The sequence below is a fragment of the Coccinella septempunctata genome, chromosome 2 (genome assembly GCF_907165205.1).
Source record: "Coccinella septempunctata chromosome 2, icCocSept1.1, whole genome shotgun sequence".
NCBI classification, from domain to species: domain Eukaryota; kingdom Metazoa; phylum Arthropoda; class Insecta; order Coleoptera; family Coccinellidae; genus Coccinella; species Coccinella septempunctata.
This window is the reverse complement of record NC_058190.1, coordinates 19,275,548-19,302,366: the sequence shown is the minus strand read 5'-3', so window position 1 is coordinate 19,302,366 and position 26,819 is coordinate 19,275,548. Positions and strand designations below refer to the sequence as shown.

At 40.4% G+C, this 26,819-nt stretch overlaps 1 protein-coding gene across 3 annotated transcripts in view; it reads right to left on the bottom strand.

The window, feature by feature from the left end:
• Nucleotides 1-26,819, bottom strand: part of LOC123307700 — a 322,483-nt gene that overhangs the window by 7,736 nt on the left and 287,928 nt on the right. For all 3 annotated transcript variants that reach the window (XM_044890107.1, XM_044890106.1, XM_044890108.1), the window contains 3 exons: nucleotides 23,954-24,172; nucleotides 23,562-23,894; nucleotides 8,744-9,200 (listed from right to left, as the gene is read on the bottom strand). In XM_044890107.1, coding sequence (XP_044746042.1) covers nucleotides 8,744-9,200; nucleotides 23,562-23,894; nucleotides 23,954-24,172 — 1,009 coding nt within the window. The remainder of the gene's footprint in view (nucleotides 1-8,743; nucleotides 9,201-23,561; nucleotides 23,895-23,953; nucleotides 24,173-26,819) is intronic.

Sequence of the window (26,819 nt, the reverse complement as noted above, 5' to 3'; positions counted from 1 at the left end):
TCAACGGATCTTTCCGATATTGATTCCAATCGAAAGCTCTCCATTCAGTTTTTTTTTGAACTATTGAGCTATAGACAAATAAAAGTGCCCGGCTAGTGTAATATCCCTCAACGGATAACAAAAAAAAAATTACAACTGAAAACAAGGGATTTCAGATTGCTCCTTAGACACAAATCTATACTACATATTTAAATCTGTAAATCGATTTGGATTTAATGACTTTTTCTTCAAAGAACCGACATTTGATATAGACCAGTTAATTGATAGCAAATGAGTTTGCGATCAACTTCAGATGACTTACATATATTGAGCAACTGAGCAAGTGAAAATGCTCTTACCTACCCTAACGGGGTGAAGTCGAAACTCAGATGAATCTCCACTGGTCTGGTATCAGAAAGGGGGTTCCTAAGGGAAGGGAAACACGGAACCAACCCTCCTTCTTCACTTAGCTCCGTGGCACGATAGATGAATGACCCACGGCACTTCACTTAAAGTTGCTCAATATTACCTTGATTCACTCAATATAGAGATGATAGATGGTGCGATGATTTCGGCGATTTATAAGAAGATTATTGAGGTTTTGTGCTAGATCGATTTCGGCGCGTCCGGCGATGATACGAATAATAATTGCCGTGACTGACAGACGACAAAGTTTTTCTTTCGTCGGCGCCTGACAAACTGGAGTCAGGCAACCCAACTCACGATCGAACATGCCGCTCGCCCTGAAGTCTCCTTCAGTAAGATGAATCGAAAGGAGTGAACAGACGAAAGAAGCCAGCAGCAATCTACTGAGTTGGAAGAGGACACAATTTAACGACGAATTGTCCCAGAAGCAGTAGCAACATCAGCTACTCGAGTGGTGGTATCAGCCCGTGGAAAAACAGACGATATGCGGCCTATAGACCACTTCAGAGGAGGAAGATTGTCATTTCGAATGAAGACAACGGTACCTGGAAGGATGGGAGTAGATGGATGCAACCACTTGTTACGTTGTTGCAAGGTATGCAAGTACTCCTGACGCCACCGCTTCCAGAAGTCCTGCTGAAATCGTTGGACTAGTTGCCAACGAGACAGACGGTTTACAGACACGGAACTGACATCTTCATCAGGAGGAGCGGTGAGGAAGCGGAACACCAGAAACTGCCCTAGTGTGAGGGCCTCAAAATCAGAAGGGTCAGACGATGGGAGATACAGAGGACGAGAGTTGAGGATTGCCTCAACCTGAGTGCAGACGGTGAGGAACTCCTCGTAAGTGAGTTTTTGCTCTCCGATAACGCGAGTGAGATGGTGCTTATCAGATTTGACAGCGCCTTCCCAAAGGCCGCCAAAGTGAGGACTGGAAGGTGGTATGAATCCAGTCAGTTCCGGAAGACGAGGCTGCATCATCACAAAGACTTTGCTGATGTTGCGGAATAGACAATAAGCGGCCAAGGTCACGAAGATAGTTATGTGCACCCACGAAGTTGGTTCCGTTATCGGAAAAGATAACGGAAGGATGACCTCGGCGTGCAACGAAGCGACGATAAGCTGGAATGAAAGCTGGGGTGGACAGCTAAGATGCCAATTCTAGGTGAACCGCTTTGGTAGTGAAACAGATGAAGACAACTAGATATGCCTTGGTGCTAATGGCTCCACGCAGTCGTGCACTCGTTACATAAAATGGGCCTGCGAAGTCAACGCCAGTGGTGAGAAAATCCACAGCAGAGGATAGTCGTTCAGGTGGAAGATTGCCCATTGGTTGAATTAGAGGACGGGGTTTGCAGGAAAAGCATCTATTCAACTTGCGCAGATGATTGCGCACCACATTATGACCGTCCAAAATCCAATAACGTCGGCGAATGAACGAGTGAGTAGCGAGAGCACCGGCGTGCAGAAGACGAAAATGGGCATCATCGATGATCAGACGAGTGAGATGATCATTTTTTTGAAGAAGAACCGAATGTTTGTGTCGATATGGTAATAGAGAGGATGAAAGGCGACCTCCAACACGCAGGAGTCCATGCTCATCACAAAACAGGTGGAGCTTCATAATAAGCCGATGACGGGAAGACGGTTTCTGAAGCCCAGATAGCTCCTCGGCAAAATGAACAGATTGGACTAGACGGATCAAACAGATCTCGGCTTCCTGGAGCTCAATAGAGGACAGGAAACCTGAGCGAGGTAAAGATGGATTACGAGCATTCAGAATGAAACGTCGACAAAAGGCCGTCACACGCTTGAGACGAAGATACGAGGAGAAACGTTCAACTAAGGCGGGTTCATCTGAGATGGCTGCTAACATGAAAGTGGAGGTCGGCTTGGCCTCGACCTCTACTTGTTCAGTTTGAGAGGAATCAACAGAGGAAAGAGGCCACGAAGATGAGTCGAGCCACCACCATAAATGGTGATGATGAATATCCGCGGGCATCAATCCTAGAGAAGCACAATCCGCTGGATTGTCCTCAGACATCACATGCCTCCAGCAATCTGAAGGAATCAAATCCTGGATCTCAGCGACTCGATTGCCAACAAATGTCTTCCATATGTGACTTTCACCGCGGATCCACGACAAAGCAACGGAAGAGTCAAAAGAGGCAATACACTCAGTGGTGACTGGTGAGATTCGGCAGAACGCGGGTGGACAGATGATGCATGAGTTTTGCGAGCAGATGGGCACCGCACAGTTCAAGACGAGGCAGGGTCACAGCTTTGCAGGGAGCGATTTTAGATTTGGCCGCTAGAAGAGACACGTGGTATTGATCAGATGATGTAGAATTGCGAAGACAGACGACTGCAGCGTAGCCCGACTCAGATGCGTCACAGAAGCCAATCAGCTGATGAGCTGAAGACGACACGGCAGGGATGAATCGTGGGATATGAAGTTCTGCCAAGGTGGGAAGCTGGGATTGAAACCGCAACCACGAAGGCTGGGCTTCATTCGAAAGAGGTTGGTCACATTCCAGATGAAGAAGATAGATAGATAGATAGATAGATTCTTTATTTCAGATTAATTAAATATCATGATACAAAAAATAACAAAATGAAATAGTGTCTTATATACATAAATACCATCACATCAAATAATCTCCCAAACTATATGGTTTAACAGCTATCAAAGCATTGGTATCATCAACATAATTTGTAAGTTCTGAATCTTCTATTGCATTTGTTACCTCTTCTAAATCATTAATAATTATCAATAATTATCAGAAACAGTAGGACCTCCAGAATACCACCCTGAGGGACACCAAATTCGTCCGACAACCACGCAGAAAAGTGCGTTAAATTGTTTTTTGTTATCTTGACCCGCTGCCACCGCTCTGACATATACGAAGCAAGCCAGGCAAGAGTAGAGCCAACAATACCCTACTGTTCAAGTTTACGTAACAAGAACTCCCTATTTACGCAATCAAATGCTTTTGATAGATCTATGAAAAGACCTGCTACAAGTTTATTCTCTTCTAGAAATTTCAGGATGTAAAAGCAGTAAATTGAAAGACAAATCGATGCAGAAGAAAGCGAAGAAGAAGAATGGAAATGTCCGCTTGCAACTTCGGGCCGGTAAGTAGAAGATCGTTGAGGGACAAGATGCGCAAGAGGCGTTGAAGACCACTCTAATCTTGGTCGGAGGATCATCCGGACGATGTACAGGATGATGAGGAATATAGTAAGGCTCCAGCTGGCGAGATGACAAGGGCAGACCAACAGTGTATCGACCGGTGGGACCACGGCTGACATCAGCGCGATACAGCACCTCACACTCTTTCTCAGCGGGTGTCAAGGGGAGCACGTCAGGCACCTTATCGAGTTCCCAAAATCGCCGGACGAGGTTGACAAGTTCCTGATCCGACTGCTGCGAAGAGCTCAGTGGAATGGTGTAAAGATCAGGGACGGCAGAGGGGCCCACCATATCAAAAGGTAGGATTTGGGAAGACACGTCAGAGGAGTCAAGCCTGTCACGAGAAGAGGGGCAGGCGGACACTGAGCGGGAAGCATCAGGCGGAGAAGGTGATGGAAGAGACATGGCGGATGACAACCCTGCAGAAGACGATGGGGAGGTATCAGAAGAAGAATTGCAAGCAATCACTGAGGGTAAGGCATCGGCATGATAAGACGACGGAGAAGACACAGCAGATGGTGACCTTTTAGAGGATGATGGGGTGGTGTTCAGACGTGAAGTCTGAAGAGTGCGCCGCGGACGCCGAACATGACTGACAGTGTCAGGTGAGAAGAAGACGCGAGAAGGTCGGTTTACGATGGCAAGCATATGGCCCATAGAGTACCCAACCTAAGGGTAATATCAGACGCGGCGGTTTTGTCCGAGACGTTTCTCGAGGGTAGAACCGTATCGGAGAGTCGTCAATGGGTTTCAAATGGACCATGTCAGACGTAGCGGTATGAATCGCCAGGCGTTTTTGAAACCGACTCGAAGGGTCGTCGGGACCACTACCCGTCTCGGTTTTTATGAGCCTTTCGTACAGTCATCAGTGGTATGCATATGGAAGATGTCAGACGCGGCAGTTTTATCGTTCCATTCACGACCTCACACCGCCTCGTATTTTGGATATAAACCGACGCGATTAAATGGACGCGTGTGACATCGACCAGACGAACGCTAGCGGGAGCCGTCTCGGACAAAACCGCCGCGTCTGACATTACCCTAAGGTGGTGGACAATGCACCTGGAAGCTCAGATGACGGAAGCATCGTGCCAGGAAGAAAAAGATGAGGGAGCACATCCGAGCCAATCAACATCTCTATGGGGCGAGGGAGATAAAAAAGTGAATCAGCTAGGCTGAGGTGATGAAACTCAGGCTACCGTCCATTGAACTTTTGGACAGGAAGGGGATCTATGTGGTTGTCAATAACGTAGGCCTTGATGACACGATTGGGAGGATCGCCTTGGTGACAGAGTGTGACGTATGCATATCCCTGGATACGAAACCGATCCGCATTACTCAAGGTGCGAAGTTGAATAGTTTCAGGATGGATGAGCAGACGAAGCTTAGAGACCCAATCTCGGGTGATGAGGGTGTGTTGACAACCTGAATCCAAACGAGCACGACCGAACACGACGTTCTGCCTGCTATTAAGACGTATCCAAGCAGTAGGCATGAGGTGGTGGGAATCATTGGTTCGGCGCAAGGAAGATCGTGGAGATGAGTACAGATGACTAGAGGAGAGCAGATGAAAGGGGGATGACGGATGTATGCTCATTGGGGTCAGATGACGACGAGATGATAGTCCATCGGTACCGCTTCCGGAGGTGGAGCAAGAGTGACGAGACGCTCGAGACGATGCAGAACCAGATGGTCTAGAAGTCTCGCGATATCTACCCCTGACTGAAGTGCCCCGAGAGATGGTCGAGGGGGGATCTCTTCCGTGTGGGAAGCTGAAAGGGGCGAGGTGGTAGGTGTCAAGTGGAGGATCGTGTGGTGGCGTCGCCCGCATGTGTGACAACACTGATCCGAACTGCACGCAACTGTAACATGGAAAGCCGACATGCAGTTTATACACAATTGCCCCTCAGTCACGAAAGCTCGCCTCTGGTGGATGTTCATGGCCTTGAATTCTCGACACTGGCGAATGGAGTGATTCGCGGAGCAACACACACAGGCTGAGGACGAACTAGATGCAGCAGAGGGGCGTACTCCAGCATATGCATGGGGGCGAGAGGATGGACCAAGGGATGATTGACCAGACGATAGAGGAACAGACGCTGAGGCCGCTGGTGATTAAGGTCTTGACGATCTCCTGGGCGCAGACGATCGGGCCGAGGTGAGAGTAGAACTTTCCAACACTAGCAACTGTCGATTGATGAATTCGATCAGTTGAACGAGAATGGGAAAATCATCAGAGGATAACTGCCCTTCGAACAACTGGCGAGATGGTTCATCGAGGTTACGCAATGACATAGATAACAGAAGATAATCTGCCAGATCTGATATTGGCAGCGCCTTGATGGCATTTATGGCGTTCTGATTGGTGGTGATGAACCGCTCCAGTTGTGGCAAAGAAGACACAGATGCTGGCCGGGACTCTGAAATCTGGTTCACGTAAAGATCTGCCAGACGCCGGGGATTCTGGTAGCGCCAGAAGCCAGAAGATAGTTGGCCGAATTCATCTCGAATCCGGAGATCACTGATGCGGCCTCACCGAAAAGAGCCGACGACAGCAGATTAAATTTCTGAACGGGCGCCAGAGAGGTACTTTGGTGCACTAGGGCGTCGAAGAGAGCAATAAATCCGGGCCATTCCTCGATTTTACCGAAAAAGGAGGGCAACTCAACCCGAGGAATCGAAAGCTCACCGACGATGAGGAAGGCGCGGCAACACTGGCAACAGACGGAGTTATGCGGCACGAATATGCAGGCAAGTTTCGAAGAATGCTGAAAATTTGGAAGGTGATTCGTCACGCTCAGACACCTCCAACTGAGAGTTGAGTCTGACTATCAAGTCATCAGCCTCCCTGAATGATTTTTCCACCCTGGTCAATTCAGTCAGGCACATGTTAGTTACCTCGACCTCAGTGGTCAAACTCTTAACTAAATTGAGCAGGGTGGAAGCTGCGGCGAATGCATTCTCGCGCTTGACCATCGACTCGGCGATAGATGCCTTCAATTTGTCTATCGACGGCATTCCGACTTTGCTGAACGACCCGGTATGTAAAAAGAATAAAACTCTTCACGAGGATTCCGAAGAAGCAAGTAACAGACGATTGATTGATTATCAGTGAAGATAATAAACAGATGACGTTGAATGCAACACTCAAAATTACAATAGTACTACTGTGAACTTGTAATTATTCCAAAATGCGAATTTACTTCGAAAGATTCCGGAATAAATACCCGATGCAAACGCTTATCGCTGAAGATAAAAACAGATGACAGCGCGATAAGGATTGACATGTAGTAAATTCAATTAACCTATTCGAATGGAAACAAAATGATGAATTTGAAATTAAATAATCAGATGAACAGAAATGAAAAAAATAGACTGAATTTAGGGGATTTTAGATTACTTAATTGGCGATCAACTTGGTGGAGGTGCCATGCTAGTGTTATATTACACCAGCAGGGCACTTTGAATTGTCTATAGATCATTGAGTGGTGAGCAAAACGGAGCAAAATGAGAGCAAAACGAGGGCATAAGAATCGTAAAAATTCTTTGAGGTGCCCTGCTAGTGTAATGCCGCTCGCTAAAACGCCTTGTAAGCTGTGATCTCCTAACCCTCCTAGTGGATTTCTGTATAGAATTTCGCTCGGAACCCGCGTGTCTAGGATCGATCGCGTAAATTCTAAATGATATTAATTGAACGTGAAATTTAGGCGTTTTACTTTCAATTTCTAACTGTTGGCTATTTATATTTTCTTACTTGGAAATATCGTCGCTTGAAAAGTACGAGAAATTCAATTTCGTCGGACCGCCTATAAGCTGCGATTCCATCGATTACGTAGCGCTTGGCAATAGTGCCGGGTGCCAGTAAATTATGGGCTCAGTTTTAACTGCTATGATTTTGAATAATTGGCTACCTATTGAAGATTTTTCGGTACACAGATTTAATAGCATCGAAAATTCTTATAAACTTTAAAGAAAGGAAGAAAATTTTAGAAGATGACTTCAATTCTTCAAAATTATCAATATTTTCACTTGTAGCGTTCCGAATTGACTGTTTATAAATTTTGCAATTCAAAAACAATTTTCTGCAAAGTAGAGAATAGAAGTTGATTTAAGAAGATATTTGTTGTAATTAACATTTAAATCAACGACAAGATTTGGAATACAAAAATTGATATAATCATCTACTATGTATTTTGAGTTCTTGTTCTGAAATATGCATACAGGTACTAGAAGATGTGTAGATTATTCGTAAATTTAATATCGACTCACTTGACAACGAATGTTTTTGAATGCACGTTATATTATATAAATGCGTGTTTGAAAAAAATATGGGGTCGCTTCCCAAATTCCAAAGGTCTAGACACGCCACTAGAAAAATGTTTACAAAATTTGACATGCAGATTAGAAACATTACGGGTAGAGCAATAAATAGTAGTTTGCGGAACAAGTCCGGAAAATGGGTTTTTTTTGGACGAATAGAAAAAATTAAAAGTCTGTGTTCCATATTTTATTGCGAAGTGAAATAAAAAACATGCAAACTTTTGACAACTAATTTTATATGAACTGTCAGCCGTTATTTCGTTGCTATGGCAATGATCAACAAGGAATACGAAATACGAAACATAGTGTTTCCTAAAGTGTTCCACCCAATATTTTTTCCAATTTTGAATAGGATATGGCTATGAATTCAAATTGAAAGTATCAAAAACGTTTATACAAGCATTCCCAGCACATTCTTTTTAAATCGCCTAGTGACGGAAATATTCACTTTTTACTCCGTTACTAGGGAATCAAGTACCTTTTCATTATCAGTTGCGTAATATTTTACTTTTCGTAACTGGTTACGGAAATTGAAACGTTTCAAGATTTGAGAAGGGTCACCTTAAATGTCAAAATTAGAAAAGTGAGTTTTTACATACTGAATGAATTTTTTCTTGTTTTGATGAAAGTAAGTTGATTAGCTTGATATGATGATAGCTGTCGATATGCAGATTTCTTATGCAATTTTTCAGAAGCCCTGTATAGAAGGAAAAGAAAGTTTCCGAAAACTGGGTTTGAAGCAATAGAGAGAAAATAAAAACTGAATAATAAACAGAGGCTTACGCATTACAGATTAATTAAATCAATTCAAAAAAAATTACTCACCTTCCTCGAGTACATTCATTTTTCCAGTTCGTCTTCTACGATATAAGATGCAAGCTGCAAAAATTGCAAAGAAAGTCATTACTGATATGAAAAAAACCGGAACTATAAACGTCAAAAGGTATTGATCAGAACTAGAACTAGTTTGTGAAGATTCATCCACAATAATTCTATCTTCTGGCATTTTGGGAACATGATACTTTGGCTTGTGGACTTTGCAGTTTGACATTGGTAAAACTTTTATAGTGGACACTTGGAAATCAGGCTCCATAATGGCATGAACTCTATTCGATATGCCTCTTTCTTCGTTCTTCATCATGGATTCGAGTTTGGCAATTTGATCCTGTGGGCATTTGTCAGTTGACAAAGTTTTATTATACCAAGTTACTATTACAGAATGCTGTTTCTGCTTGAAGGGAAGGAATTGTATATGACTAGCATTCCCATCTCCAAAGATTTCCTGTAACATAAAAACAGATGTGATTATTTTCAACAAGAAATATTTTTATTTTCTGATAGAGTATATTGAAATAAATATGAACTCCGTCGTCTCTGCATGTTAACACGTTTCTCTTATGATAATTCTAAATAGCAGAATCCTTTCAAGAGTATGGATATACAGTAGAACCTGGTTAATCCGAACAAAATCAAAGTCCACTCAACATATTAACAGGAATAACATTTCGTCGAGAAAGAGTAGATGCTGATTATGAGTTCGGTTTCATTTTACCTCATCAGAGGAACACAACTCATACCCCGACGAAATCGACAAGTTCAGAAACCTTTCGGTTGTTTTGAGCATTTTACAGTTCTTGGAAGGTCGCCGGCTCTCAAATCCAAGTGATATGGAATATAATTTATATGGTATTTTCAAGGAAAATTTTGACAAATGGAGATGTTTACGGCATGCAGACAATTATTGAATTCCGAAACCTTACCACCTACAAATCTCTAACCCTTGCGAACGTTTTAATGTTCGCAAGGAGACCCCTGCTAACAAATAGATTCTGATTCAGTATAAATCCGTCAACGCAGATGGCAGCCGTGACCTCTGGTGGCTCGGTTGGCATTGAACTCTAAAATAAGTTCTTTTAGAGTTCAATGTCGGTTGGTAAGATCACTTAACCCAGAGACAGAGACCCAAGACCCCAGAGTGGGCCGCCATCTTAGGTGCCTGAGAAGTGGGGGAAGGCGGGAAAATTCAAGTCTGGTTTAAATCTGTATTGCTTCTATAGATGTGAATGAGAGGTCGCCCACAAGCGATTTCTCAGTTTTAGTGTTTTAAAAATTAACCACTTCTAAAAGCGAAAACTGGCAACTGATTGATCACCTGATTAATTCTCATAATAAGTAAAGTGTTCTATTATTTTAAAGTTTAAATGTGGAAAAGTCATGAAAACTTGAATGTTGATAAATTATTTATTGAATGAATGATAAATACACATAAATTATTTTAAAAATATTTGACAGATACATAAAATTAGTGAAATCATCATAAATTGGAGGCGGTATGTATCGCGTTTGTCTCCAAACAGAATATCGGTGCCCACATAAATAACCAACTTTCTATTATTGGCGTCTATAACAATACAGACAATAATTTCAGCGAATATTGCCTTTGTCGGCTTCTAAGGAAAAATAAAACCCTCCATATAGGAGATATACAAAGCGCCGGGTGATGATGAAATATTTCCAGCTCTACTTCAGCACGGACTGGAATGCTTAATGTCTTACCCCATTAGGCTCTTCAGATCCAGTTTGGCATGGAACTTCATACCATCCAACTGGAGGATGGTTAAAGTCGTTTATATTCCCAAGGCGGGAAAAACGGACTCACAGCCTAAATCATTCCGACCGATCAGTTTAATTTCGTTCGTGATCCTTGAAAAGATACTAGATGAGCACATCAGAGAGGTGATTCTACGGAAGCATTCCCTGAGTGCTCATCAGTATGCCTACCAGAAAGGCAAATCCACGGATCTTGCCCTCAATAATCTTGTCGGCAGGATCAATGAATCTCTCAACTCCAGGGAGATTTCAGTGGCTGCCTTTCTGGACATTGAGGGAGCCTTTAATGCTGCCCTTACTGAATCTCTGGTGAGGGCTGCCAAGGTTAGAGGTGTCCCTCCTACCATATCGAATTGGATCAGCACAATGCTGAGCTCCAGAAACATCATAACCACGCTTTGTGGTAAAGCACTTAGATTCAAAGCAGGCAGAGGTTGCCCGCAAGGCGGTGTATTATCACCCCTTCTCTGGTCCCTTCTGGTTGATGATCTAATTGCAATCATCAGCTCGCTTGACGTATATGTTCAGGCTTACGCTGACGATATAGTTGTTTTACTAGTGGGCAATGACGATGTAATCATCTCAGATGCTCTTCAGGAAACACTAACAGTAATTCAGGGTTGCTGTGATGGGGAGCAGTTAGGTGTGAACCCCTGTAAAACCCTGATTGTCCCCTTTATCAGGAGAAGAAAATTTCAAATCTCTCCTCCAACTCTCTACGGCAAGACCATTCCACTCGTAGAGGGGGCCAATCTATCTAGGCATTACCCTAGATAGGAAGCTTCAATGGAACTCCCATGTGGAAAAAGTCATCCACAAAGCCAGGCAATCCCTATGGGCCTGCCAAAGGATTTGTGGAAAGACTTGGGGGATAGCGCCGAAGCAGCTCCGCTGGCTGTACGTCACGGTGATCAGACCATTGATCACCTATGGCTGTGTCGCCTGGTGGTCCTGCACTGAACGCGTTCTAACCCAAAATAAACTTTCAAAACTCCAGAGAACGGCTTGCCTCATGATTTCGGGGGCATTCCGCTCTACTCCAACTGCGTCCATGAAGATGCTATTAGACCTTCCTCCCCTTCACATTTTTGTCCAGGGAGAGGCAAGACTAGCAACCCACAGGCTCCACCACCTTACCGTAAATGAGCCTGACAAACTCACTTTCGTGCTCAGTCGTCTGTCAGTCCAACTGGAGGCTGACGAGGTGATGGGCATGAGAACTGATCAAATAATAACTAGAACCAGCACTGATGGAGCATTCGTTTCTCTGATTCCAAGCAGAGACGAATGGCTCCGTCATAAGGAAATTTATCTACAAGGACCTTGCTGGTTTACTGATGGCTCCAGAACCAGTCAAGGATCTGGAGCCGGAGTCTACAGCCGTAGACCGCTGACTAAACTCAGTGCCAGTCTGGGAAAGTCGGCGACAGCTTTTCAGGCAGAAATCTTCGCCATTGATCTGTGCGCAAGCCATTTACTTGACAGTGGTTGGGCGGGCAGATCAATAAAAATCCTAACGGATAGTCAAGCTGCGATTAAATCTCTCGTGGCAGACAAATGCAACTCGGCAAAGGTATTTGAATGCAGATCTAAACTCACCAAATTGGGAAGTTCAAACAGACTGCAACTGATTTGGGTACCTGGACACTCTGCCTTCAGTGGCAACGATGCATCGGATGCTCTAGCCAGAGAAGGCGCCGCATCAACGCTTATTGGCCCGGAACCCAGTATAGGAATTTCTAATTCCTCAATCAGGGACCGAAACAACAGCTGGATAAGGCAAAAGGTCCTGGAGCACTGGCGCAACCGTCCTGGACTGCGTCACTCGCATAGGGCTATTTCAGTGTCTCCCAGCCCATACACTGGCTAGGATTTTCTAGAACTAATCTGAGATCTATAATAGCGGTTTTCACAGGACACTGCAAACTCAGAGCCCACCTCAAAAAACTTAGCATCGTCAATGACCCGCTCTGCAGGCTCTGCTTAGAGGAAGACGAAACAATTGAGCATATCCTCTGTGACTGCCCGGCGGCAGACAGGGTCAGACATGGAGTTTTTGGCTCTCCGAAGATGATCCTAGAGGAACTCAAGAATCACTCCCCCTCCGTCATCATCTCCTTTTTGGGTAGGATGGGACTGGAGGGAGAGATCTAGCTCTGTGAGCTTGCCTGTGTGCTACAATAGACCGCTTGGTCGCAGTGGCAGGTTTGGGTTTATCCGTCCAACACACCCAGCAATCAGAATCAGAATATAGGAGATTTCAACGCCCGGCATGAAATTTGGAAATGTCGCGAGTGAAACACAAATGGAAATACTTACTCTATTGCTATTCTTTGAATCTAACCACGATATGAACTTACACTCCACGGAAGAACCCGTACATTATCCTTCTAACAATACCACTCCTAAAACAATCGACCTCATAATATCTAAGAATTTTAATAATATACCCGAATTCATTCCCGCATTACCTTCAGATCACAATCCCGTTATTTTCACAGTACACTTGAATAATATTGAACGCAGCCCCCAACAATTCACATTTGATTATACTTACACTAACTGGAATACTTTCCGACAAATATTAGATACAAACATCAAAATAAACAACAAAATAACTAGCCCTGCTAAGCTGAGGAACCCAAACAATCAGGCACTACGAACAAAGAAAAGATTTATATAAATTATGGGCAACTTAAACAAGACTTAATGAATGAAACCTGGCAAGGAATGTATACGGAAACAAACGCAGATTCAGTTGCTGAAACATTTATTAACGTTCTCACAAACTGTATAAAAAAAATACCATTCATGTAAAAATCGAAAACAAAAATATCAAACGTAATCAATAAATGAAAAAAATAATATGTACAAGGAACTTAAAAAAAATCCGGAAAATCTAGACCTGAAAAAAAAAATATTGTGAGTTAAGGAATCGAATACATAAGCAGAGTGATGCTGCAAAGCAAAACTACTTTCAGAAATATATTTCAAGAAATGAATCTGAACCGAAGGTTTTATGGGATTATGTAAGTAGAGTATGTAATGATATCAAGCCTGCAACAAAGATTGATGTAATAAAAACAACGGAGGGTACTTTGGAAAATCGAAAAGATATTGCTGAAGCATTTAATGAGCACTACAGCACTGTAGGAGAACGATATGCCAGGAAAATTCCAAATATTGAAAATTATGAAGAAACGGATAAGTTTCAAAGTGAAACTTTCTTTATGGCTCCTACAGATCCGAAGGAACTCGAAAATATCATTGAAAGTTTGAAAAATGGGAAGTCACCAGGAATAGACGGCATACGAGCAGAGACACTGAAACAGATAAAGGAGGAAATCTCCGAACCCCTTTCCAATGTTATCAATTGTTGTTTCGAAAATGGTATTTTTCCGAACATATTAAAGATAGGCCTAATAAAACCTCTTTATAAAGGTGGAGATAAGACCGAAATATCTAACTATAGGCCTATTTCATTGATTTCAAATGTGTCTAAAATAATAGAAAAAATTAAAAAAAAAGAATGATAAAATTTCTGGAGCACAAAGGCATATTAGAGAAGAGCCAATATGGATTTAGACAAGGTAGATCTACGGAGGATGCTATAGGAGATTTAACTGGAAAAATATACGAATGCTTGGATGAACAAATTCCAAGCTTGTGCATATTCGTGGATCTTGCCAAAGCTTTTGACACTGTCTGCCATAAAAGGCTTCTAAATAAACTGTGGAACTATGGTTTCCGCGGCAAAAGCCTTGATCTACTAAAGAGCTACTTAACGAATCGCCAACAGATTGTAGATATAGGTGGAGATAGGAGTTCTTCAAGGACAGTTACTTACGGCGTTCCTCAGGGCACGGTCATTGATCCACTTCTGTTTTTAGTGTACATTAATAGCTTGTCCCGATGTACAAGTGAAGGCAGTATAATTGGCTTCGCAGATGATACCGCCATACACTACAGAGCTAATACATGGGACGATCTGAAACATAAAGCAGAGAAGGATTTCAGACATATACAGAACTGGTTTCAAGCGAACAAACTCACCTTAAACCTTGACAAAACAAAATACATGCCCTTTTCGTCATATTCCTTGGGTCCAATAGGGCATCTTGAAATAAATCCAGAAATGAAGATTCCGGAGACAAAATTCATTAAATATCTCGGGATAGTAATTGATGTCAACTTGAAATGGGACCATCACATTAGTCATGTAGTTAAAAAACTTAGAGGTCTCCTGAATAAAGTCAGAATTATGAAGAAATATTTGAAAAGCCCTAAACATTTGATGATATTGTTCAATGCCCTGGTTCAGTCTCAAATTAATTATGGCATCTTGGGATGGGGTGGAGTTTATGATGTTCATCTTAAAAAACTGAATACCATGCAAAAGATATTGAGAATAATTCATGGCAAAAAAATTACATATCCGAGTGGACCGCTATATCAGACATCCAAAATTTTAGACACGAGGCAGCTCTCAAAATAATAATTAATATTTTCAAAGGGAAAATAATATTGGAAAAAAAGAACCATCCATATACAACAAGAATTAAAAATAATACTTACCAGACATCAAGAGCAAAGAAAAGAATAGGACAAAGATACTTTTATTATCTCGCACCGCGCATATATAAGAAGTTCTGACAAAAATTAAGAATTACAAGCAGTTTAAAAAGAAAATTAAATTCTGGATTATAGAAAGAGGTCGCAAATATGCGGGAACACTGATAAATCAAACTTAAAGAATTGCGATGATAGTTTAGTGTCTGAAAATATAATGAAATGAATTAAAGAATTGCACTGGAATGGTATAATTTATCCCGATTTATGAAATGACCTGAGTTGATAAACTTACCGAGTTGATACACTTACGAATTGTCATCTCACCCACTACACGATTTGTGAGCTGATTTGTTGTTCGGAATATTTTTTACTTGTATTGTTTCATATCATAAGGTTTATTATGCTAGTTGACTGAGAAATAAGTTTAGTTGTGTACACCCACAGGTTAAAGGAAAGTGAAAATGTTAATTTATAATTACGCACAGGTTGTAAATTCTAGAATTGAAAACCTCTGTAACTCATCATGTTTATTTATGTTAAATTAACATTATTATACGACTTTAGCCTTGCGGCTTTCACACTCCTCTCCAGAGGAAAATTCACTTATCCCAGATATCTCAGATATCAAAAGGATTAAGCTCTGTTGGAGCTCCTTTCCAGGTTTTCGGGCTCGTGGTGGTGGTCGGGTCCGGGTCGCTCCTCGGCTTTCTGCTGTAGGTTGGATTCCTGCTCCATCCGCACTTCCTGTCGGAGAAGACGGTGTTCCTCTGCATTCCCCATGTACTTGCGTACAGTTCTCGCCGTTCCGAGCAGTACCGCCTTCTGCATGACTTTATAAATATTTTCGTCCAACTGAAGTTTTCTCAAGTTCTCTAGTAGTTTCTTCGGTATCAGGCCTGTAGATGAAATGACAATAGGGATGGTCTTTATATCTTTCAGCTTCCACTGTCTTCTGGTTTGTTCCTCAAGATCTCTGTATTTTGAAATTTTTTCAGTGTGTCTATCTAGAAGATTGTTATTATTTGGAATTGCCACGTCGATGAATAGTGCTGTGTCCTCATCCTTATTGAGCAATATGAGGTCTGGTCTATTGTGGCTTATTTTCCGGTCTGTGAGAACAGTGCGATCCCAGTAGAGCTTGTGATGTTCGTTTTCCAGCACAGCATCTGGATGGTAATTGTAGTAAGGAACCTTTTTCGAAGTTAGAAGTTGGTGTTTTAGTGCCAATTCTTGGTGAAGAATCTTGGCAACAGCATCATGTCTATTTTTGTACTTCGTGCCCGCGAACTTCTGACATCCCCCGGTGATGTGCTGGATAGTTTCATGTGTCGCACAGCCATAACGACAGCTATCGTCCGCCACTGAGGCATCCTTGGCGATGTATTTCATGTAATTTCTTGTTGGAATCACCTGATCCTGGATGGCGAGAATGAAGCCCTCTGTCTCAGGAAACAACCTTCCGGAAGTCAACCAGTAGTTCGACGCAGATATGTCGACGTAATCATGGTTGACCTCATTCTGGTGCCTCCCATGCAAAGGTTTGCCAATCAGTTTCTGCATTTTACTTTCTGCAGAGTGTTCGACCGTTTCCAAGTGATCCTGGTGTAGCTTCAACGGTGTAGAAGTATCAGCAACACAAACTACTCGATGGAGTTCTGACGAAGCTGCCTTGCTCAAGAAATATTATAATAAAAACCTTGCCAAATAATAAAGCCCCTGGAGTCGATCAGTCGATGAAATTGATAACAGACTGATCAAAAACCTCTCTAAGAAAGCGATAGTACAACTAACATATATTTAATAGTATCCTGATCCTTCAACCAGTGGCGGCTGGTCTGTGAGGGCTATAGGGCTACAGCCCCCCATACAAGAAATCACAAGAAATCAATCCTTTTATGTTATTTACCTTCCCATACGATTTTTAATGAAAATATTTCATTCCACGGTTATTTATATAGGTAATTTATTAATGTAAAACTTTCATGCGACTCCTGCAGCTTTGTTTATTTCAATCATAATCTAGCAGTTCGTCACTGCATGGGCGATGAATCGTATAGCTGCGAATTCTTGCATTCGGACAGTCATTCGGCTCCAGCCTCAACTCTTCGTGTCGGTCAGATACGAAGTTTTAACGAGTAAAAGGGCTACGATGAAAGTCGCCCCTATCCGCTTCAGTCTAGCCGCTAGCGCATAGACAACCTAGCGTGTGTTCGTATTTGTTTTTGTTTACGTTTTGAAATAATGGCGGACAATAGTGTTCGAAATATTTTAAAAACTGATTTCGCGGGGCTTTCGCTGGCGGAAAAAAGCCGTATTAAACTGCTGGGTAGACCGACTCCGGATTTAAAGTGTATAACGTGTATAACAAGTGATAACGTATGTGCAAGGGCAAGATTTAGAGATTTGAAGCACCTCAATGAAAAAATTATCTGCCAAGCATGTAAATTGTTCGACAGAATTAGCTTTTCTGGTTACGACTAATATCGCTGCTCAATTAGATTCAACTTACCGGAATAATATTATTAAGCACAACGAGCAAGTAGATAAGAACAGGTATGTTTTAAAGAGAATTATAAATTGCATCAAATTTTGCGGAGAACTGGTTTTAAAATTTTATATTTTTATTATTATTCTAAAAGTAGCCCCCTAGTGAACTAGATCACGAGCCGCCACTGCCTTCAACATTGGCCAGACTCTTGGAAAACAGCTATTGTCATCCCAATTCCCAAACCAGGTAAAAAGAAAACCGACCCCAAATAGTTATAGACCGATCAGTCTGTTGTCAAACATCAGTAAACTAGCAGAAAAAATCTTGATCAACAGAATTAAAAAAGCAATCAAAAAAGTAGGTTTGCAAGACAACGATCAGTTTGGATTTAAGGAAAAGCACAGCTCCTTTCAGCAAATACATATGTCGAAGTGTTACGGACATCATAAAAATTTCAATAAACAAAATCATACCGTTATGATATTCCTAGATCTCGAGAAAGCATTTGATAAGATATAGATTGATGGTCTAATTTACAAAATGATCAAAAGCAACTTTCCCAACTATTCATTCATATCTAACAAGCCGCAAAATTAGAGTTAAAGACGGGAACACACTATCAGACCCTGTTGATATAGAAGCCGGTGTAGTCCAAGGAGTACTAGGACCCAAACTCTTCAATGTGTATACAGGGTCTTTCACGAGGAACCTCACCCATATTTATACGGTAAACTACTGAAAGTATTTTCATGAAATTCAGCACTTATAAGTATTTCACGATGCTGATGAAATCTAAAATATTTTCAAGGCATGAGCACCTCCGGTTTTTCCGGAAATGACGTCAACTTCCGTTTTTCAAATTAGAACACCATTTTTTTATTGCAGAAATAGATTCCTTAGAAAATTTCAAGTTATTTTGATGTAACATTTTTCAGTTTTGGTTGGAAAATTCTCTCTGAGCGGGAAAATTCGAAAAAAAAATCGAAAATAGAGCTCCGCTGAAACAAGAATAACTTCGAGGTTTTTGGATGGAAAATTTTCATTTTTGGGATTTTTCAAGATGTAAGATTGATGTATCCACTTTAAAAATCGAAATCGCGATTCATGGTACAGGGGGTGAAAAAATCGCTTTCAAAGTTAGGGATGACAAAATCGTGAAAAATCAATTTTTTCAAATTAGAACCCCATTTTTTTATGGAAGATATTGAATCTACGTTAAGCAATAATGTGAGTGTATGCATCACATCCTTGCCCTAAAGTGGATATTTTCTGAGTTATTCACAAAAAATAGTTTTTCGTCTTGAATTTTCAGCTATTTCTTTTCCCTTCACGCCAAAAAGATGAAATTTTCAGGAACTGTTATTTGAACCCTGCTGTAAATTTTTCACCCCTTCTTGAAACCGACTTCAAGTTACTATTAGGAGAACCATGGCAAACTCTCGCAGTTATAACTAGAGAAGATGCTCAAAGTTTTGACCGTTAATTTCTAGACATTTATTTATACGTCTCAGGAATGCTTCGTGCGTTGCTCTTCTTATTTCATCGGGAGGAAGAGATCTGCAAAAGTGTTTAAAAACCAAATTGAGTTTCAAAACTATGAATCTAAAAATCTAAACAAACCTGAACGCATTTCTGACTCGTTCTATGCAGTCCTCTTTATCAGTCAGGGGAGTTGAGTAGACAATATTTTTTATCCTACCCCAAACATAATAGTCTAAAGGAGTTAAATCGGGAGAACGTGGTGGCCAAAGATGTGGACCATTGTTCGCCAACCATCGATCTTCAAATAGCCTGTAAAGGATATTTGACACATTGAGTGAATTGTGTGGAGGCGCGCCATCTTGTTGATACCATAAGTCATTATGGTTCTGTACTAGCGGCTCAATTATTTGAGTCAATATGTCAGTCCTCTTTATCAGTCAGGGGAGTTGAGTAGACAATATTTTTTATCCTACCCCAAACATAATATTGATTTTTCACGATTTTGTCATCCCTAACTTTGAAAGCGATTTTTTTACCCCCTGTATCATGAATCGCGATTTCGATTTTTAAAGTGGATACATCAATCTTACATCTTGAAAAATCCCAAAAATGAAAATTTTCCATCCAAAAACCTCGAAGTTATTCTTGTTTCAGCGGAGCTCTATTTTCGATTTTTTTTTCGAATTTTCCCGCTCAGAGAGAATTTTCCAACCAAAACTGAAAAATGTTACATCAAAATAACTTGAAATTTTCCAAGGACTCTATTTCCGCAATAAAAAAATGGTGTTCTAATTTGAAAAACGGAAGTTGACGTCATTTCCGGAAAAACCGGAGGTGCTCATGCGTTGAAAATATTTTAGATCTCATCAGCATCGTGAAATACTTATAAGTGCTGAATTTCATGAAAATACGTTCAGTAGTTTCTCGTATAAATATGGGTGAGGTTCCTCGTGAAAGACCCTGTATACACGACCTCCCTACCTTTCCAGGTACGAACCGCGCATTAAGCGGTGAACACATATGAGCGGCCGCGGCCACGATCACGATCACGATCGTGACAACCGCGACTGAACGCCGCTATATCGCTGGACAGATCGTGATATTATGTGCGGAATAATACATTTGCATGGGACGAGTTTGATTGCTTCTCGATCGTGATCGTGATCGTGGCCGCTCATATGTGTTCACCGCCTTATTCGCAGAATCGCAGATGACACCGCAATATATATGCACACTCAGTTTGGGCAACCGCGGCAAACTGTAAAATCCAATACCACACTAATCTCCTGTTAGAATACTACAAAAAGTGGAAAATTTCAATCAACGAAACGAAAACAGAACAGGTATTTTTCAGTAGAAGGTACAACGATACAAGAATATTGAAAATCAACGGCCATCAAATAGTACTGAATAAATCGGTGAAATACCTTGGTGTCGAACTTGACCTAAAGTTGAATTTTCATACCCACAGAAACAATGCCCTCGCCCGGGGTTATGCTACTAAAAAGAACCTTATATCCTCTGATATCTAGAAAAAGCAAACTGAACCTAAAAAACAAAACCCTGTTATACAAATGAGTCATTAGACCCCTAATAACCTATGGGTTGTGTTCGGAATCAACGTCGAACGCTGCGCAACGCGCTCTTTAACGGGACTTAACGATCCGACAACCAATAGAACACTCGTTTCAGACGTCGGACGCACAACGGGCGATGATTCCGAACGCTACCATGCAGTCCCTGTTTTTCGCCACCTTCGTCCCTGGCCCCTTCGCAAACTGCAAACATTCCAAAGCAATTGCCTCCGACTCATTAAAAATAGAAACAGATATACCCGAGTATCAGAATTGCATGAAATTAGCGAAATCCCAACCATTCGTGAATACATAGATAGTGCTTCGTACAACTTATTCCAAAACCAGTGTCGCGAGAACGATCTCACAAAAAACATTACAAAAACGAGGTTCCACAATATAGATCCTCAGAGCAAACACCCTTTACCCTACCAATGCCTCCCTATATTCCCTCCACTCATCACCCATCATTAAACCTTATTGTAAATCATGTAAATTTGTAAATAAGTGTACATAGTAACCCAACTAACTAAATCAGTTTTTTTATTTTTCCTGAAAAATCGTTTTTGATAAACTAATTATAACATGTACCATACCATATATTTAAAAAAATATTGATAAATAAATAATATATAATAAATATTATAACCTGTGATCACTTTTGAGTATTGAATTACCTGTATGTGTCTTGGTGAATAAATAAATATTTTAAAAATCAAACAGTTGCTGAAAGAATTCATGTATTTTCAATGTGATCCATGGAGCCATACCAATGTTGTAAAAAAAATATGAAATAAACTCTTTTTGATTGATTGTTGTCGCAGCGAATGGGTTAACCGGTTATCAAGAGGGTCGCGGGTTCGAATCCTGCCCGGAGGTGAACTTTTTCAGAATTCAATAATTGTCTGCATACCGTAAACTTCTTCATTTATTATAACTCACACACATTAATTCCACTTCTTATTTCAAAATTTTGACATTATTCAGTCGTTTCTTCGTGTTCTGTGCATGTTAAGAATTGACCAGCCCCCTCCGACCTTGCTCTTGTCTACGCTACTGACTTGTTCCCAAATGTCAACGTATTACTATACGAAAATTGTACGGTACTTCGGAAACAGCTGACCGACGCAGCCGCCTCTCTCGGGAACTGTCAGAACTCTCAGAGTTTTCCAAAAGCGAAAAACTAATCATTCTCTTCTAACCCTTTGTTCACGTTGATGAATTGACTTCTCATTAACCTTCTCTATAAGTTCATTTCATTTAAGTAATTCTCTTTAAAGTCTTTTCGTTCCATTCTGGTGCTGAGTAGTTCTACGCAACAGGTTATTTACTCTCAGTTTTCTCATTTCTCTCATCTCATTTTGTATGAAATGTGTCCATGTGCGAGATTATAAAAAATCTACAAAAAAAGAATGATGATCCTCCTGTGAACTGCTCATTTATAGGTTCTCTCAATTACCTCAATTATGGGCATCCTTAAAAATAAATATTTTATTACAAGCTGTACCTGCCCGCTTCGCAGGACCAATTTTTAAATTTTCAGACACCTTCAACACAAAAGAGAATAGATAATACTTGATATGACTCAAATAGTGCGTCTCTAAAAAATGCCTGGACGAATTTCACTGTTAGTCTTTTTGTAGGTGGATGATATTTTATATCTAACGTCGACCATATTTTGTAATTTGCAATCAACTCGCAATATTTTCGGAACTATTGATCCAAAATTCATTTTATAGAGTAAGATCTCAGAGCGACCAGACATAACTTCACACAGATGAAACTTTAGGATCTCAGTAGATTGTAGTAGTGCTTTGAATACCTGCGAACTTGTGGAGCTTGCCTAGTGACACCTGAGCAGATACCAGGTGGCAAAGGTAACTAAAAATAAGTGTTACTTAACTTATTTTCACATGGCTGATTTTTATATTTGTTTTAGAGAATATCATTCTGAAGTTATATTATAAGTGCCAGACACTTCCCATGGGCCAAAACTCTTGCGAGAAGCTTTGAAGATGCACGAAAAATAAATGAACTTTACTTATTTTCACATGGCTGATTTTTATATTTGTTATGAAGAATATTATTCTGAAGTTATATTATAAGTGCCAGACACTTCCTATGGGCCAAAACCCTTGCCAGACGCTCTGAAGATGCACAAAAAATAAATAAACTTTACTTATTTTCACATGTCTGATATTATAAAATATGCCATTCTTTTTTGTCATTTTCCTCGATTTGATTTGAACGGACTCTTTTGGCAGACGACAAATCTACTTGAAAAAGTAAATTGGACCCAAATAAGAAGTACCTATCAACCTGAAAAAGATCGCAAATTTCCAGCAACACCCAAGAAGAAAAAAAAGATCTCCAAAGTCAAAAGGTGTGTTGGCTCAAATCTCTTAAGATAAACAAAAGCTACGTGTATGGGCTTTATATTGCCGAGTGGTCGGCTGAGTGGTGGGGACTGGATGTCGCGGTGAGACTCACGCTTGAATTAATTTCTTGCCAAAATATGAAACTTTTCAACCTGCATTATCTTGCAAACTATTCGATGAAGGCTGATGCTGCAAAGAGCATTTTTCGTCAGGAATAAATGCCGAAGATGAAAGTCATATTAATTTGTACTATCTTCACGTGGTACTATCACTTATTTCTGTAATTTTAGAAACCTTGAAATATCCTCATTTCAATGATTTCAGCAATTTTCTCGCTTGAGGAAGCAGAAAATATATGAAATTCAAAAATAGATAGCAGTTGATTTGGTATGAAGAGGTTAAATATGTCCGAAACAATGGTCAGCATCTACTCATTCTCAACGGAATAGTATTTCTGTTAAGACTTTGAATGATGGTGGACGAATTCTGTCGAACGAATTCTATTTCATGATATATAAGGGAAACTATGATAAACTCACCAATAACTTGTCTACGAATTTCTTCTGAATAATAGAATTGTCAATAAAGGAATCATAAGAAGTTTCAATAGTCATACTAAACTCAACATTATAATTCACTTTAGAAGCTGGAAAAACTACAACTTCTAAGCTATCTATCACAGGTAAACCACCACTATCAATACAAATGAGCTGGTATTCACTTCTACTAGTTTTCCTCGGAATACCAAAGAATTCCCTATTTTTGGAATCAAATTGCAACCAATTGTGTGGAGAAATTTCTTGGCGATTTCCTGTTAGTAGAGTTAAATTTAAGGAGAGAGTATCCAAATCTTCTGGATCATAAAATGTGTCCTGTAAAAAAGCATTTGACCCTCTGTCATGTTTATCTCAATTCTCAAGTAACTACCTACCTTAGGAACTCTAAAAATCAGTAATTCCCCAACTGTAGCATTGATTCTATTCACTGGATTTCTCAATATAGGTGGATAATTTACAGGGGGTGCAATTGGAGTATTGATTTCTTCACACACTCCTAGTCCATAATAAGATACTTTTTTTACTCTTAATTCAGGAATAACAGCATTGTTTAATAGACGAGAAGGGTCTCCCCTATCGTTAGCAGTGAGCATCTGAAATTTGAATCAATTCTGACATTTTCATATTATTTTGCTGATATATATCGTGGAATCTCTTGTTATTAACCGAAGAATGGAACCGAGAAAAAAGAAAGTCGGTAGGGTCGTTAAGGATTGATTTGAATGAACCCTACTCATGTACCATTAGTTGAGAAATAAAGATCGAGATTAAGAAAACTCTAATTATTGAGTATGTCACATTTTGGCGACAAGAAATTAAGTTCAGCAAAAATGCCTGCCACCAACATGAAACAAGCCGACAGTTCAGTAAGTTTGGGGAACTTACGAGAGTTTCACCTGAACGAGGGTGCAATGGGAGTTATTGGGACTGGTTCCCTATAAGTTTTCGTTTGTGTTTGGTATAATGAGGATGGATTCAAAAATAGATACAACGGTAATTATTGGGACCAGTGTATATAAATATTAATTCCCCATTTCAATATCAAATCCTCTTTAGTATTCTTGATAGTCTGTTCATATTCTTGGTAGCTTATATATATATATATATATATATATATACATATATATATATATATATATATATATATATATATATTTACATCTGGCATACATTATTGCGTCCTTTCAAAAAGCAACCTTATTGCGTCTCCCAGAAATACGCTACCTAGGTGGAATCTGATCGAAGTATATTAATCTACGCAAAAAATTACGTAGTTTGGTCGTTTCAGATCTCAGATATCTTTATTAATAAAGAAGTTGATATACACACATTATTGCGTCCTTTCATGGTCCTACCATTAGTGCGTCCGGTGTATATTTTGTTTTCATATGCAGTACAATGCTGCGTCCGAATTTTATTCAATCTTTCACCATTAGCATGTTGTTGCGTCCAGCGTTGTTGCCACATATGTTTTAGAATCTGGTACAGTAGGATTATTCGAACTCGATGAAGTGATCATATTATAACATTGGCTCCACCTCTATATTTATGATGGCTCTCATCCTTAGTTTGTGGACTGCTCACTTGGGGAATCGTATTTCAGAATGTTTCAAACACTCTTTAAGTGTCTTTTTGTCAAGAAGAGCTGTAGTGATTATGCAATAATTTTAAAAACGTTATATATTTCATTTCCGTTTTTTTTTTTTAATAACAAATGAATGTGAGAGAGTGGTGCTCTGGAGATAACTTAAATAAGGAATGCATTAACTGCAGAGTTGTTAGTTCATCCTACGTTTATCCTATGAACAATTTGGCAGTCTGGAGAGTCAACTACTCTCTCAGGGTAGTTAAATGGACGGCGAATGAAATTCTCGAGTTCGGTAGAAGAGTTTGAATATGAATCGTAGCCTGCATCCTAGCTCTTCGATATACAAAGACTTTTTTTGCTTATAGAAGGACGAAACCATTGAGCATATCCTCAGTGACTGCCCAGCGGCAGACAAGGTTCGCTCAGGCTGGTTCAAGGGGAACTCATGAACTACTCCTCCTCTGTTATCACCTCTTCCCTTAGGAAGATGGCACTGGAGGTAGAAGTTTAGCTCTTTGAGCTTGTTTGTGTGCCACAATAGACCGCTTTGGTCGCGGTACTCGCGGTAGCAGGTCTGGGGGATTCGACAGATGCGCCGAACAAACTGTAACTGTAACTCTTCGATACAAAAGATATACTTTCCTCGAATGCAGGAAGACAGGGGTTTCAAAGTTTGCAATACCAACATTATACACAAAAGTTGGAAAAGGAATAAGATTATTGAGAGGTCAAGACCCACTCAAGGGAATAGTAGCTCATCATAAAATCAAAGTCAAAGAGCTGGAGTGCTTTGGAGAAGCTAATATCCGACATATGAATCGATCTTAAGCTAGTAGGAAAATCTATCACGCCAGCAAAACAAAAGATATTAGAAAGCCAGATTAGACAAGCAAAACTGAAGTTTTCATTCGAGTATCATATGAGTAAACATATACTTTATATATTTCAAGAGATTGAAAGACCATGACTTGCTGTAAAAATCATCTTCTGCTTTTCTGGAGTCGGCTGAGCTGATGTCGGAAACGGGAGGATTTGTTCATCAAGATGGAGTGATACTAGATACTAGAATACTAGAATTGCATATAATGCAAGTGGTCACCTCAACATCTTGCAGGGCTAGCCGTGATCGACGAAAACTCTTATGCACATCTTGTCCGCTTGCAGAATTCATACTTTATCAGGGTATATAGAGAGACACAATGCGAATTCCTTACTTCCATCTGAGAGAAGTTTATGGCATAGACAAATAACCAAAGCTCTCATTTGTACCTCCAAAGACCAAAGCAGTTTTTGTGAATGATAAAGCTCGCATATATTGCAATTAGGCATATGCCAAGTTGTTGAAGAAGCGTGTATATACACGCAAGGGCTCGATAAAGTTCTGCCAGAAAAAGAGCTCAAAGAATTTCTTGTGTCGTATTCCCTTCGCTGCCAAAAATAATGTGGTAGTGAACGAAGAACAGAAAAGTGAAAAATACAAAGGATCAATGTTCGAACAGGGGGCTTCATACCCAGGGCACAAAGTTTGAATGGTAATTCTGATTGAAGAATTTTTAGATCTGAAAACTAATAACGTTACTGAATTGGAGATTATTCTGGCCTGCAGAACTCTGGCAGAATGAGGAACTATCTCAAGAACGTGGGGACAACAC